This window comes from Stylophora pistillata, chromosome 3 (assembly GCF_964205215.1).
Source record: "Stylophora pistillata chromosome 3, jaStyPist1.2, whole genome shotgun sequence".
NCBI lineage: Eukaryota > Metazoa > Cnidaria > Anthozoa > Scleractinia > Pocilloporidae > Stylophora > Stylophora pistillata.
This window is the reverse complement of record NC_142521.1, coordinates 47,990,461-48,006,610: the sequence shown is the minus strand read 5'-3', so window position 1 is coordinate 48,006,610 and position 16,150 is coordinate 47,990,461. Positions and strand designations below refer to the sequence as shown.

General features: G+C 38.4%; 2 protein-coding genes and 1 pseudogene across 2 annotated transcripts; 2 read left to right on the top strand and 1 right to left on the bottom strand.

Moving 5' to 3' along the window:
- Positions 1–5,832: 5,832 nt before the first annotated feature.
- LOC111336870 (uncharacterized) lies at positions 5,833–8,072 on the top strand. Its single transcript, XM_022943044.2, has 2 exons — positions 5,833–6,068; positions 6,197–8,072. Exon 2 carries the CDS (start codon positions 6,245–6,247, stop codon positions 7,874–7,876), a length of 1,632 nt encoding a protein of 543 aa, XP_022798779.1. The 5' UTR covers positions 5,833–6,068; positions 6,197–6,244; the 3' UTR covers positions 7,877–8,072.
- A 1,606-nt stretch (positions 8,073–9,678) lies between these two features.
- On the bottom strand, positions 9,679–16,150 carry LOC111337515 (uncharacterized). The gene is made up of 4 exons (XM_022943843.2): positions 15,590–16,150; positions 12,788–12,847; positions 11,457–11,773; positions 9,679–10,550 (listed from the first exon to the last, which is right to left on the bottom strand). The coding sequence occupies exons 1-4, from the start codon at positions 16,122–16,124 to the stop codon at positions 10,362–10,364; spliced, it is 1,101 nt and encodes a 366-aa protein (XP_022799578.1). The 5' UTR covers positions 16,125–16,150; the 3' UTR covers positions 9,679–10,361.
- LOC148736527 (uncharacterized) lies at positions 13,724–14,731 on the top strand (annotated as a pseudogene).

The window sequence follows — 16,150 nt, the reverse complement described above, 5'->3', positions numbered from 1 at the left end:
GATATTCTGGAAAAACCAAAGTTCTACATTTAAGGAAACGACTCCAGTTTTTCAGTAGCAATTGGAAAAAGAGACAACTTTTTTTTTCTTTAAATAACCTAGGAGGAAGTTCTCTTTCAAGAGTTGCATCGGTGGGTGGAGCCTCGATTGCAGAATGAATTACACTTTCATTTTGCGCCCGGCTCAATTACCAGGCGATATGATATAATGACGTGATGTTTTGTGACTAATACTCTGACAGCTAATATAGCAATCCGCTTGCTTCACAAGAGCTTTATGCTAATGTTGTAGAAAACATCAACGCGCTAACTGTTCACTGATTGGACCGGGAAAAGCCTGGGATCGATAGCATGGCTTTTCACCCTTCTTGCAGAGCGCTTTTCTCGTAGACATGTCTACGAGAAAAGTGCTCCATCCAACTGATTCTCTTCAACATTTATTTAGACAAATGTTGAAGAGAATCAGTTACATTGGATGGAAATGAGTGGTCAGTTATAGAAATAGCTAATACTATTTCTATACTACTTTGCTTAATATTTGATTGATGAGAGGTCTCGAACAGCTAAGCCACGAAGAAAAAGTTAACAAAATTGCGAAAGAAAAACCGAAATAAAAACAATTCCCATTGGATGATTAAATATCTACTTCAATATTGAAATTACTTATGTGCAGAATACCAGAGTTTTTTGGGATATAGGGTTTTTCTCAGTTTTAAGGTATTGAATACCACGGTTTTAAATTGTCTCAAAGCTTTTAACTTTTAAACGGTGGGGCTTGGATCTTAGAGGGCAATTATGACCCTACAGCAGGCTTGAGGCACGCCCGCAGTCACTGTTGTCACGCAAATTTTTTGCATCTCCTACGTAATTCATTGATAACCTTCTTAAAGCTCGAGACACTGAAATTCTTTTCAAGAAAAAACACTTTGGGGGGATTTTCTTCTTGTTCTTGTTCCTCGTCTTGGGTTTTATTTTGTCGGTCTTTCTGTTAAGTTCTATGACGCATTTTAACTGAAATGACGTCAAATTCTCTTCCCTCGAGCCACGGCAAACATAAATTAATTCTACCTTCAAGTTTAGAGATGAATTACATTTACGACCCAAACTGATCCCAAAGAAAAACCATTGATTGTACGATTCCTTGTGATAAAAAAAAAATTAAACTCTCTTTGATAAATATGATCGAGATCGTTATGCGCGCAGCGTTTCGTGTCTTTCGATACAGTTGAAAAAAAAAAAAAAAAAAAACACCCGAGGCATTTTTGTTTCATTGAAATGGAAATGATCTATGAATTGAAATTAAAGGGACCACCTTATGCTGCGCCCACGCTGGTTTGTAACGTCTGTTTGCATTTGAAATAAAGACAAACACTCGGTCGCATAATACATCTTCCTATAAGCATTCTAATCGCTTAAACAAACCAGGAGATCAGTTCTCTTTCAAGGGTTGCATCGCTAGGTAAGGGTCGGTTGCAGAACGAATTAGACCACGGTAAGTTAGACTTCTATAAATCTTCACTTTTACAGTGGGACGATTGTTAAAAGTACTATGCAATTCACGGCAAGCAGCGCTGCAGTAGCTGTTTTCCTCGTACTTCGCCGAGAGGACAAGGTTTTTTTTTTCTAATTTTTCTCAAAAGAAAACATTTAGCCTCTGTCATTTTCAAACGTTGTTACCACTTATATCTTTTTTTGCTGATGGCGGATAGAACCAGCAACTGAAACTGACGTTCCCCGTCCATAGAGACATCATGACAGACCAGACAAAATTCATAAAAAAAACATCCTCCATGCCATAACTTGGATGTTTTAAATCTAATCTATATAAAAAAGAACTAAAAGTAACTATTTGCATACCCTCATACAGAGTCCTTAAGTTTTTCTCAAAGCAATAACATCTGAAAGACTCTCAAACGTTTGATGGTTGCTATTCTTTTTGACAGTGGACGATTACATGTTAGCTAGGGTGTTTGACAACTTACGGTTAAAACCTGATTGGGACCCTCTTTTAGCCCTCATTAAAAATTGCCAGTTTAACTGAAAGATCACTGAAAATTGCGCCTTTTCAAAGCCACCTTAAAATGTCGTCAACGTTCCCTGAGATCAACAACTAAAATGTCCTGTAGAAGTTTCTTAAAATTGTCTTTTCAAAAGTTTCTTAAAGCTGTGTTTACTAAGCAACATTGGAAAAGTTAGTTACGTGCTTATACAGGCGGTGTGCGCACTCTGATTGCGTTGCATCATGGTCGTAAGACAAAAATTGAGCCATTTCCATCTTGACGCGTTGAAGTGAACTTCTTTGGTGGCAGCGAATATGCGTGGATTGTAATGGGGATTCACTGTTGCCATTCCTTCGAAATTTAAATAGTTTGGCGGGCCTGCGCGACTAAGGTGACGAATTCGTTCTTAAAAGAAAGATTCGAAACTGCAATCTGCCTAAGAATCTCGACACAAATGGCAGTTACACCCACAACCAATGGTGGGATGAAATATTTCAAATTCAGAAATTATATTCCTAGACACGAGTTGATTAACAGGGAATTGACCCTTCACATGCAAAAGCATATTAAGGAGACAGAGACCTTTTAATACACGAACTTTTTCCCCCAAACGTAATACCCCTAAGAACGAATTTGTCTCGCTCCACGTTTAGTAAAAACATACAGAGTTTCAAAATACTCTTCGAGAATAGAGGAAACGTATCTCTAGAAGTATTTCTGCAGGAGAGAGGTATACTTTAAGACAAAGAAGATAGCGTGCGCACAGAAGTATTGCCTTTTGTAACACAAATAAATGGGTCTCAAACGCTATCACTTAAAATGTATAAAAAGTTTGTATTGTTGGAGCGCGTTTGAGCGCATTTGGTCAGAACTGTTGAAGAAGGATCAAAGTGACCATACAAATCTTTGAAAGCCTTCAAACTACGACGTACAACGAATTTGTCTTTCGCGAACACCGGTTACATATTATATGCTAAAAAACAGTGCCTGCGTTTCCCCTTGAGAACGATAGAATACGCGACAAATACGTACGAAAAATGCTTCTCCGCATTCAGAATATATCAAATTATATTTACCTAAAGTGAAATGAAAAAGAAATGGCCTAATTTTTACGGAATATTCAGTCAAAATCTGCCGATTTTTGCCGTTTTTACCTCATGGTATGACGTAATTCATGCTATGAGGTTTAGGGTTTGGAGGCGAAATTCAATTAAAAATCATTCACTCACTTTGTTAGACATTAATTTATGCATTAAACGTGGATTACACACTTTTTCTCCCCCTCCCCGACAAGTTTCTTTCTTCAAAGTCACGGTGTACGAATATTTGGGGACTGGTACAAAGGCGAGAATATGCCGAACTACTTGGACAGAGTCAAAAGGGCGTCCTGTCTCTTGAAGCGTGATGGTTGTTTTTATTCCAAACTTGATTAAAACATACCTTTGTGGAGCCAAATATTTGAAGGAAATATGCTACAGAATACTCGACTGCAGAGAAATGGGCGTCTAAGTCCTTAAAGTGACGATAACATGAACGATTCGTGCGTGAAGACCCAAACACCGCGAATATGAAGTGAGCTTAAGCTTACTGAAAATTGGTAAGCGTGAAACTTCGTTGATTTTATCTTGTAGCCACCGGTATCTTAACTAATTCTTTACACATTCGCAATTTAAGACAATTTTTCTTCATCAAAACGCTTACAAACACAATAATTGTGCCAGCACGTGTTGCCCACGAACAAAAACTCTTTCCAAAGAAAGCCAGATCGCAGGTAAATTCATACCATGAGGTTGCTCTAAGGAGCCTTTGATTATCACCATATTGAAAATAACGCTACTGCAATGCAATGCAATCGGAGTGCGCACACCCCCCGGTGCTTATAGGTTCGCAAATGGTATGGGTTAATGAGTTACACAAAGTGATTCAGTATACTTGAGTCATTTTTGATAACTTCATTCAGTGAAAAACATGGTGAATCTAGCACAAGGATTTTTTTCTCTGCTATGTCGGGACTTAATCAATGATTGGTTGATTCGAAGCGGGAGCCCATGAGCTCATTACTTACAGCGTGGTTAATTTGTAACTTGACTCGTTATAAATGACTGTGAATTTATGAAGATCATTTTTGTGAACTGCGGTTGGGAAATGAAGATCAAAGCGATCTTCCCGATAATGAACACTACTTGAGCAGTTATGAAAAATAAGGTAAAAAAAAAAATTCAGGCCTGTACGGTATTTGAACTCATGACCTCTGCGATACCGTTGCAACCCTGAGTTTTTTCCAGGCCTTATTTCAATGAGCAATCGCACTTTGCAGTAAATTCAAACTAAAAATGACTTGTCTGCGAAGACGCCGTGGGTCAGTTGGACGGTCCAGGAGTTTAATGAACTGAGCTTGTACTAATAATCATTCTGCTCCCAGATTTCATCAATAATTTACATGGTCTTCTTGCTCTGTTCTCTTCTCCAAACAACACGGTGAATAAAAATGGAGTTCGAAGTGCATTAGTAGGACCATCAAATTATTTCTGAGAAGGTATAAATTCATTTTTTGAATATATATATCTACTTATATCTACTTATATTTTTCGTTATCAGAAATTTCTGTTTTCTGTAGACATGGTTGTTTGTTGCTGTTTTTTACAACGGTTTTCTTTTTAGAATACACATTTATTTGCGTTATTTCATGTTAAATGATATACAGGATATTAGTGCGCACTAATTAATTCTCTTTTTGCTATTTGTTGCTATCTCTAGCAGTTTGCTGTAATAGTATTTACGAATCCCCTTTGAGAATTAAAAAGGAAGTCTCTGAAATATTTTTATTTGGTATTATTGGTTTTTCTTTAGTGAAGTGGTTTTTGCAACATGCTATCGCATAATTGTCTCATTTTGGAATGCATCCGTTGACTCCAAAACCCTCTTTGATCTATTATGAAGTTATTTCTAGCCAATGAAACTCTGGGTTACTTACACAATATTGATAAATCAGCCTCCTCCTGAATAGCCAGTCTGTCAAATGCGTATCTTCTATTCAAAACATGGCTTTGGTGATTGACGTGGTTGTTTGTCCTGACTATTCCTAATAGAATTTTTAAACAGAAATACAAAGTAGTGCCAGGATAAAATTGAAGTCAAGCAGTGCTTTTTTTTGCACACGCGGGAGGTACATATCTCGGTTATAATTAGAGCTCACAAGCCAAGGTTACCTTCCACTTACTTTGTCTTCATTGACAGAATTGAATTGAATTGAAGAAATGAATTTGCTCATTAACCATGTCTTTTACAATTGCTATTTATCAAAATATTCATTTAAGGATCGTCAACTTTGGTCCAAATTGACTCAAGCTAAACTGCTGAACTATCTTACATCAGGTTTTATTTTCAAAATTTCATCCAGTCGAAGACTGAAAGACACAATGAACATATAGAGAAAGAACGGAGAAACGAAGAGACATTTTTATTCATGACATCGATCAGAAAATTGAATGTTTGTCCATAAATAACTCAAAGTTTGTAAAGTTGAGATGAGTTGAATCTGGAGAAACTAAATTGAAGTCGATGGAGTTATGCTGATAACTGATCGGCGTCTTCGTTTGATCTTACTAATTAGTAGTTATATTTTCTTTCAGTTTTTCATTGTCCTCTCGAAAACCTCCAAATGTAAGCGATATCGACGGGGGAATTTAACACAAACTTGTGCGCTAGAACATTCTCACTGATTTGCATAACCTTTGAAGTCAATACGTTATTGGTAATATTCAGCGGGTATGCGCGAACTCCTTCTGCCACATGATAAAAACATAACACGACCAACAATACCCAGAAATATAAACTCCTCAACGAATAATTAGAAGGTGTCGTTATATCTAAGAGAGTCTTCATTATTGGATGAAACGAGATCGTAGCATGTAAGGTGGAAGGCAATGACACTATGGGGAAAAATTAGTCACCTGCTTCACCTGTCATAGTGTTCACTCAAAATAATGACAGCTTGCAAAATATTTAATGGGTTTCCTCTGTTTGCGTCGACTAAAATTTCGTTCAAAGTACGGATCCTTAGATAATTGTAAGTAAAGGCTCAATATTTCATACTTTGTATTGTTAAAATTAGGTAGAATAATATTTTCTGAAGGTCATAAGAAGTAATAGAAGGAGTTGCATCGCTCATGTGTGCATAAATATATATTTCAACAGATTTGAAGAAGGCTTCATTAAAAGGGAACAAGGGTACAATCGTTGATCATGTTGAAGCAAACAGAAGCGGGGAGAACAACTCGGAAAAAATACAAATTGGCAAAAGAGAAGAAAAGAAATAGTGCTGACAGCAGAAACAAGACAAGATTTAGCAGGACAAAAGTAGCGACAAACGAAAGGGAGACATTCAGATACGAGACAGAAAACACGACGATTGAAGGAGATGACTTGGGAATTTGCATTTACCCCGAAGAAAAGTGTATAAATGAAATTCAAGGACAAGGAGAACTAGAAGTTGCGAAAAGCGACTTTCAAAAGCTAAAAGTTTTTGACAAGGAAAGCAGCGATGACTCTCTCAGCATGATATCTTTGAATTCCCGGCCAACGTCAGCCGTAACTGATTTTGCAGAGGAAGTGAATCTTGAAGGCTATGAAGAATTTTCAAGTTTGGAGAATTTAAACGTAACCGATCAAATTCAGATGCGGAAGATTTCAACCGGGAGCAATTCGAGTGATTTGGAAATTTTAGTTGACGAAGGGTCGCCAAGGATACAAGGTATTGAAATTCTAGAAGAAAATAACTTGGTTGATGAGCAAACTGAGAAAGACAATTCTGGGAACGCAAAGGCCACTCTTCTCGTAGGAGAAGTAGAGATAATAGACGAGAACGAAAATAAAAAGGCAAATGTTAAACCTGCTTGGGAATTGAGTAAAAAATTCCTTTTAACTGCAGACTTTCCAGCCAGAATTTGGAAAGAGGACATGAATGGAAAAGCAATGAATGCAAGAAGGAAGTCATCTGAACTATTAAACGCAAGTTTTCCTCCATTATCTACGGTCCCTGAATTACGAAGAGGCTCATTTCCTAATTCATCTTTGATGTCCTCAGACTCGTCACGTGAGCTTCCAATGTTATCGGGAAGACACTGCAAAGTCAAACTTCCCACGCATTTTCCGGGGGTGCCCTCTCCTCACGTCGAAAGTGATTCTGAGAGCAAGTCTTCGGATGATGAGGTGTCAAATGTTTTACTCCTGGAAAAAGGACAGAAGGCAAGAGGAAATAGTGCAAAATTGCACAAGAATCAGTTAGATATTCCTGGAAAACAGGGCAATAATTTGACAATTTCCTCCACTAAGTCATCTCCCATTCTAAGTAGATCGCACTCACCAATGGCGTCTACAGAAAATCTTGCAATGAGAGTTGCATCCACTGAATACCTCGCCACCCGAGTTGTCACGCAACTGGACTGCGCTTTACAAGAGACTGTCAATGTTAGCAAAGACAGAGAAACGATTCGCGTAGGTTGTGTGACGCCAAATTTGATGCCCCGAAGGTACAGCTCTCTTTCGTTTCGTCCAACAACGAGTAACTATTTCGGAGAGAAAACAAATTCTCTTATGCTACCCACAGTTCACAACAATTGCAGTAAAAGTTTACCAAATTTGACGGATAATAAAACTAAAAGAATATTCGTAACGTTCGATAAAGATCTTCCTCGCGCGAAAGTAGTCAATTTGGAAGGGAAAAGTGACTTATCAGAAAAATGTCGCCTAATTAACCGCAGATTATCCAGCGAAGACGCCTTAGTAAGGGCAATGCTCGACAAAAAAATAAAAAAGAAGGCGATGGTAAAAAAGTGGGTCGTTTCATCTTCACAAAACACATTAACTGCAGAGTGAAATCGGACATGGATTAAAACTTTTAGAAAGCCGAGTTTGCTCAGGTCACTACGAGAAAGATACCATTGACTGGTTAACTCGACCGCCAATCAAATAAAAGTCTATTCAATCTTTGCATGTGTTAACTTTATCTATACAAGGTTAAAATTCACGATAAAAACAAATTAATAAAAATGATTTACAACTAATTCACACATTTTGCGTGTGGTAGTACTTTCAGAAAATCGTTTTAAACACTTCCCCTAAAAGCAAACTGAGGTATTAAGAGACCTGTTATTATTCATGAGGGGGGGGGGGGGGTGAGGGTTGGAAGATTTGGGGAGGATCACTTGGCTTGTCAGGGGGGAACGGAGGGAAATCAGTCACTAACAGAGTATTAGGGGAGTACTATAGAAAATTGAGACGTTAATTTCCCACGCACGAGATTACTGTGTGGTGGATGTCCTCCCCTGGGGTGGGATGGGTGGGTGTTATGCAACGAGCTTCTCTGCGACCTTCTCACCTTTGCTGTGTTGTCGATCAACAGAGTACCTCGCCAAGGGACGCTACCTATGCGCCAAGCAGTATCGTCATCATAGGTGCAGCCCCACAGTTAAACTATGGACATACTCGTCTTCGAGCTACAGGCGAATATATAATGAGAGCCTTAGGGGGGACTAAGTAGATTTTACCTCCGCCCCACCTCCCCTTCGTGATAAAAAACTACCTGCCTTAGGCAGAGAATGTTTCGCTGAAAAACGCCACTAGAAGTGAATTATGCTTCAAGCTTTCTTCTTTCGCTGTGACGAGGGACCTAACGTTCGAAACGTCAGCTTTAAAACTCTCTACGGTGGCCAAATCACAATATCAACTCAGTTGATAAAACCAAAATTACGCTTCAAGTGGTAAGATATTGATTTTGGTTTTGGAGGGGATTGTTTAATTTTAATTTGCATCGAGAAGAACACAATATTGAAATAAGATGGGATGATATTGTTAGTACCCTTATATATGAAAACTTATCTTTTCAAAAATTAAGCCACCAGATTTTTTGAAATCGTACGTTGTCAAACATATGTATAACACGTAATAATTCATTAGTTTAGATAGAGTAGCGAATTGCATGTATAGGATTTTTATTGAAATTTTGTTAATTTTGTAATTGTAAAGCGCATAGAGTTCAATTTTAATGCGCTATATAAGAACTTATTATTAAATTAAATTAAATATATTCTGTTTGCCGAAGTTTTTTAGCCCCTAGAGTGAATAATTTGTCCCAAACAAGCAACTTAGATGATAGCTAGAACTCATATCACAGCTTGACAACAAAGTGACATCTTTTATACTCTGGTTTCGCGATTTTGTACTTTTTTCGAAATTTATATCACTCAGTTGATGCGAAAACCATCCCAAACAAGCGAACCGAAATGTAATCGCCGTGCACATGTATGTGGAGCTTTTCTGCGAGATTTTTCTCAATGTCAGGTCTAAATTATCTGCTTAGGTTGCTTTGGTTTGTTTGGACGCCGAGTGGCTAAGACTTCCTCCGGAAGTTTCTTGTCGGCTAGCACTAATTACTGCACTTTTACCTGAAGTTGGAGATGCTGCTATAAAACTTACGTTACCTTCTAAATAAAAATATCAAGTCCTTCAGTTCTCTTTTAAATATCCATTGTTTTACACACAAGAGACCCTGGCTGTACAATTGGTCACGCCAAGTAAAACATTCGTAGTTTTACACTCAAAGAGAACCCGACCCTACAGTTGGCCACGCACATTGAAAAAGTTGTACCCATACAGGACAACCAGAGAGCCTAACTGTATACAGTTAGTGACGCACTTTTTATTCGCATATATGTGTTTACAAATGGCACTCAAAAAGCTCAACTTATGGTAAAATCTTAATTCTAAGGTAGGGTCATAAAACCTTACAGTTTTTAAATATAGACACACTCTATAAATTATCCTAACTTTCCTTGCTTGGCGTTAAAAAGCCTCTGATTTCTAAAGTTCACGTCAAGTCATAATATTCTTATACAATTAATTACACAATGATTAATCTATATATATATAATTGATGAAACTTTTACGCCCTTTTATGTTATTATACAAGGTTCAAAAGTATTCCAATGGAAGATCAGTCATTATTTATTCTTATGGAAGAGGGGGGAGGGGAGGGGGAGGAAAGGAAGGAGGATCAGTAATCGTTAATTGAGTATAGAGGGGGAATATAAAAAATTGAGTGTCCAAGTTCTCAATTACCTGCAGAGATATTTAACATTGGTGTTTGGAAATAACCCCACCATTGTAGGGGGAGTGGTTATGAATATCAAAACTGCCGAGGAGAGGATATCAAGTAAATAAGATTAAGACCGAACACCCCACCCCCACCCCCCTCGGGCGTTACATGATGACGACCGGTTCCTGGGGTATAAAGTTAAAAAAAATGTTTCTTTCAACGATTAGAAGTATACGGCGTCTTCTGAAATTGCGCAAGTATCAATCTTTATCGGTCATCATCATCTCGACGCCTTCCAGAAGCTGTCAAAATGTACATTTCCAGCTTTCTCTGCTCCTTGGTCTTCTTGGGCTTCTTCCTCCCGTTTTTTCGCCTGTTTTCCAGCTTCTTTTGCTCCTTCTTCCTCTTTATCTCTTCCTCTATACGTCTTTGTCGTAGTATTTCCGCTAATTCAGCCTACAAAGCACCAAGATGCATTTAGTTTGATACTAGTTCTTTACATTATCCTCTCTTTGCGTCCGCTTACTGACTCTCCTTCTCCTTCCACTAGCACCCAGGACCGACATAGGTTATTTTTATCAAATCGACAGCATTCGCTACTCTTACCGACTACGATAATCTTCATTACAGCACAGGTCAAAATTTGTTGCCGACTTACGAGGGGCAGCAGAGTTTAATTCCCCATTCACGCCATTGCTTAAACATGTTTTAAAGCCGTTTTGATTACCACGGTTTAATTCTGTTTTCTTCGTAGAAGCCGCTCAAACTGACTTTTGTTGAGTTCAAATTTAGCACGTTGAAAGTACAAGTCAGCGACTACCTTAATCTTATGGAAAATTCAGTTTTTCAGTTCTCTAGCTGTTTCTAATTTTCATGCAGTTAAGGATGATTAAGCCGCTAAACATGTTTGCCTGGTGTGGATGGGGTATAAGGCATTCCAGATTGTTTGCGGTAATTTATTGATGAAAAAAGGTAACATATGTTTGTTATCTTGACCTATTTAAGTTAACATGCAGTTGCCAAATGAAATTGCCTCGCGATTTAGTGTCTTTCAACCAAAGCCATAGTAACCACAATGGCCGTTGAAATCAAGGTAACATATCGTAAGGAGCCAATAAGGAGTGCCGGGAGAGTGAGTGAAAACAGATAAATTGCACAAAGCACGGGAAAAACGTGCGCGAACGGCCAAGTTACGATTGGTTTAAGTTTTGAATTCATTGGTTGACGGAGTAGCGCGAGTATTTAAGCTCAGCTAGAACAAAAATAAAAGGGAAAGGGAAGCAACTTCAATGAGATTCCGGATTATTTCCCGTACTCAATCTAAAATGATTCTTTCAAACTAAACTGAAATTAAGGCGTCACCTTGTATTTCGTCCTCCACAATCTCTCCACCATGTCCAAGAGGAATTGTTCATCTGGCAGCGTCAGGCTAAAGCTTATTGTCAACCCTTGTACCTTGTTATCGTGACCAAAGAAGCCAAATTCACCCCCTTCCTTATAGCAGGCATAAACGCCTCTAGTGGGGCATCTCCGATTTCCGCCATAGAATTCCATAACCTTTGGTGAAATAGAACGCTTTTCATCTTCCTTAACAATTCCGGTCACATTCACTCGCACAGTATAGTACGGGTTATAAATAGAACCGGTTCTATTAATGGAAGTAACTCTGCCTGTGAAAGCTGAAATGCAACGTAAAAGAAGGCTAAAGGAAAGGTATAGTCAACAGCATTCATTCAGGTTTAGTAGCATGAAGGAACTAAAAATATCACCACCAACTCTTACACGGTCAGTCCATTACAGCGATTTTAGACCCCCCCCCCCCCTCCCCACGACTCGACAACGTTAAACCAGGCTGTCTCCTGGGATCACTAATAGGGATGTTGTCGTGGTCACCTAATAAAATGATTTTAATCAGGTTATGGTTGCTCTGAATGGCTGGAGAATCACGTTGATAAAAACTAGACTAGAACTACACAAGTTGGACTACATATGTCGTTTAATACGTTAAAACGTCTTGTGATCTACCATATTCATTCTCTTGACCGTGTTTATTCGATAAAGAGCCCAAACTAGTATAAGCGTCCACCCATCAGGTAGGAAAAGGAGACGCTGCTCTGTTTACAATATCTGAATTCAATGTCCGACAATCTACGAGACTAATGGAATTTGCGATAAATGGGTTTCAACTGCAATGTCCAAGGGGGTGAATAATTTTTTCAGCCGCAAAATCTCTCCTATCAGGTGTTCGCGCTTGCTAAAAATGGTAGTACCCACATTCAAGGTTCAAAAATTTGATGAGCACCCATAATTTCTCATTAATTTTGCATCGATAGTTAACAATCATCTACCGAAGTGGAGTTAAACAATGGTAGATATTCACCTCATCGCACAGTAAAGACCCAAATATTAACCACTTTCACCGACACTTAGGTGAATATAATTGTTTGGGATCTATACCGGACAGAAACCCAAAAAATTATTTTATTTCTTCAATATAACAAACAGTGGTTGGAAATTAAATTGTTGACGCGCGATTTTGTCTCCTCGGCTGCTCGGAGGTGTAGTACTCAATTTCTAATCACTTCCGAACCAACCAACCAATCAGTGCGCGCGGAAAGCACTATTTACCAGTGTTGTATATAATAATGCTAAGTATTAGTTTCGAAATATGTATAAAAACAAGGATGACTCACCAAAAGTGTATTGACTCTTAAAAAAAGCTTCATAAAAATCTTTCGTAAAATTTCGTATGACTGCAAAATAAAACAAAGTAAGAAAAAAAATTAGTATAAATGACCACCAAACCTCACTATTATTGCAGAAAATTGGAACAGTGCAAAACATTTTACGCCTTCCAGGAAATCTATATTCCAATATTAAAACAAGTGTTTTTGCAAAGTTTTCCTCAATTTTAAATCGGCTAGTTTCTCCTCCTTGCTTATTTCCAAGATTTTCATTCGTTCAAAACCAGCTATAGTCTTTTTTATCCTCCTCCATCTGTAGTTTTTCAACAACAATTTTGAGCCTTTTAGCTCATCCTTTTTTGTTTGAGTTTTCGATCTTATAAAAGATATCATGATTATCTTAGCAGGAATAGTCTTTTCTCTCGTGTCTGTGGATCAGTCAAGGAAAGACTCAAGAAAAGGTGAAAGCCCTGGGCAGGTTTCACCAACACAAAAAGATACCCTTTATATATGTCTGATTGCTGAACTTGTTTCGATAAACTTTAGGAAATAAACGTACTTTTAACTTTTAATTCCATGGTGATGTGATTATTTGTAACATGAGAAGACACACGGGGCTTGCACTGCAAGTATCCCTGAGAGCTCCACACAATTCCTAATAATTTTATTATAAGGAATTGTATGGAGCTTTTTCAGCGTTAGTCGAGGGTGTTGTCACGCATGATCATTACGAGGTGTTTTTCCCGACGCTCTTCCAACAGAAGAATGTCGCATAATGAAAGCAAACCAGAAACGATTGAGGAGTAACTCCGGCTTGCACATGTCATCAAGTTAATTAAAACTAGCACTGAATTTCCTACACATCAGCAAGCCTTTGTTTTATACTATTATACCGATCTCGAGCTCATTTGTGTTTCCAAAATAGATCAGTTTAGCTACATAATTATGACGAAATTTGTGAAGAATTTTGAAGACGAAGAAAAACGATTAAAGCGAGTTATCAAAACAAGAAAAACACTCCAGAAGAAAGAAACAGACAGAGAAAAGAATGGAGAAAGAGGAGACAAGGGAAGCAAATGCCGAATTCAACGAATAAAAATGTTGAACTAAATTCATTCAACCGCGAAGTAAATGACTAGGTGCCATGTACTTCTGAGGCTAAGAAAAAGAAGCTGCGTCTTTCGAACCAATATCTTGAGCCAGAAAATATCAAGAAATCTCGTCTCTTCGCGCTTAAACCAGGCAGTAGAGAGAAGAAAGTGAACTTGGGTGGTTTCTCAAGAGCTGGTAAGATGATTCAAATGGCTGTTGGTACCGACGCAATTGTCTCGCAGAAACCTTGCTAGAAACGTCATCAAACCTTTTTAATTGCCAAAAAAAAAAAAAAAAAAAAACCGCAGCGAGTAATGGATCCAAATTTGAACCCAAAGAACTTAGGCCAGAAACATTGAATACTTGTCTAAAAATCCAGTTGACAGTGGAAGCTTTGGAAAGTGTTTTCTTGGGCGCTATCGAGGCATCGAGGTTATGGTCAAGTCTCACAAAGAAACGTCAGAGGATAAAGAGCGAGCAAGGAGAGATTTACTCCACGAAACAAAGGTTGCTTCTGCTTTGGGGAACCATCCGAATCTCGGCCCGTGATTCTTAGTTTTGTTACAAAAGGTCTCACCATTATGCCTTGTGACTCAATTTCATAGTGTTCAGCAAGAAAGTGTAACTCTCCATCAAGTGGCCGATAACAACGTAGTTACTAAAGCAAACTGTATTTCTATATTTCAAAAGATATGTAGTGCTTTAGACTACGTGCATTCTAAAGGATACCTCCTTAGCGATATAAGGGGAAACAATGTTGTACTAGAACGGCCCTCAATCTCGACCAAATCTACAAACCCTATAAATTCGCTCAAAGTGGATGCATTCCTCTTAAAATCAAATGCGAGATTTAGCTCCTAAGAGTTTGTAAACAACTAGCGCCTCACCAAGAGATTATCTCGCCTCCTAAAATCGCCAACTAATGGGAAGACGGGACCTCCTAACGTCAATGACAATGAATCAAGATTTTCCCGGGAAAAGTATCGCAGAGCAGTCACGTTTTTTTATCTCGCTCTGTTGAACGTTAAGTAATGGGCAAGGTTAGCAGAGGAAAAACCCACGGCAAAAAAGGTAAAGCTGAAAAAAATTTCTGAAAAGCAAAACAGTGAATCGACAGACAGCTTAAGGAATACCTTTATCGCTGAAATGAGTTTCCTCGGGAAGGTTTATTCAGGATTTCATGCGATTCGAAGCGATTGCCTATGTTTTTGTATCAAGGCCGGCCAGTACTCGCTTATTGAAAGGAAACTTCTTTTTTAACCCAATGTACGACAAATATTGATCTGATGGCGCCCTCTTTGTTCGCAATTTGGATACCAGCGTGGAGAGAAATGCCAGGACTGTTTTTTCCTGAAAAATGGTGCCGTTTCTCTCTTCTTTAGGCCTGTTTTTTTCTTTTTCTATTTCTTTTCCCAAAGACTCCTCTTTAACTTTGATTTATGTTTTTTATCCATGAGAAAAGACTTCCGTTAGCAGAGACAGTAACAAACGGTATGATACCAAAATGTGAATGACATTTGAACAGATAAGATACACTGAGCTTGTGTAACAGAAAAATGGTAAGAGAATTTCATTATGCAAAAAAGAATTTATATTTTGTTCAGAAATTCAGTCAACAGTCCGGGGAAAATAAACAAAAAAATTGTTCCTAAGGCTAACACTGACAAGTGCGGAAGAAAGCAGATATTTAACACAAAGTAATACGAATGTAATACTCACTGTACCAATTCCATGAGCCATCAAAGGGCCATCCAGTACGCATGTCTGGCTGCATGCATAGTTTATCGTCATAAAACGGAAGGTATCGGCAGCTATGCCCCAGATATCCAACCGTCATATGGAGTGAAGGAGAGATGTACTTAGACTTGCACGCGTTTGCGAAATTCACACAGGTCTCATAGCAAGGCCTTAGGGGCATGCCAATATGAAACGTGTAAGTACAAGTGGCAATACCCAGTGAGCAGGTGTAGGCAAATATATCAGGTGGGCAAATTCTCTGATCGACCTTATAAAACATGTCGTGTAAGTCTGGAAACTTAGGATTGAAGCGGTATCTTCTCAAGTAACTTCGCCAACTTATTCGTATCATGATTCTAACAAATCTGCGTGGGCCTCCGTACCCCGTTACCAATATGTGCCTTCTACACTTGACGATCTTCTTGCTCCAGTCTTTACAATAGTCGATTTTCTGCTGAAATTGAAAGCCATGAGTTGTCACGGGAAGAAGCAGCATTAAAATTGCGAGTACATTCATTGTGAACAGTGTTGATTCTAATGTTT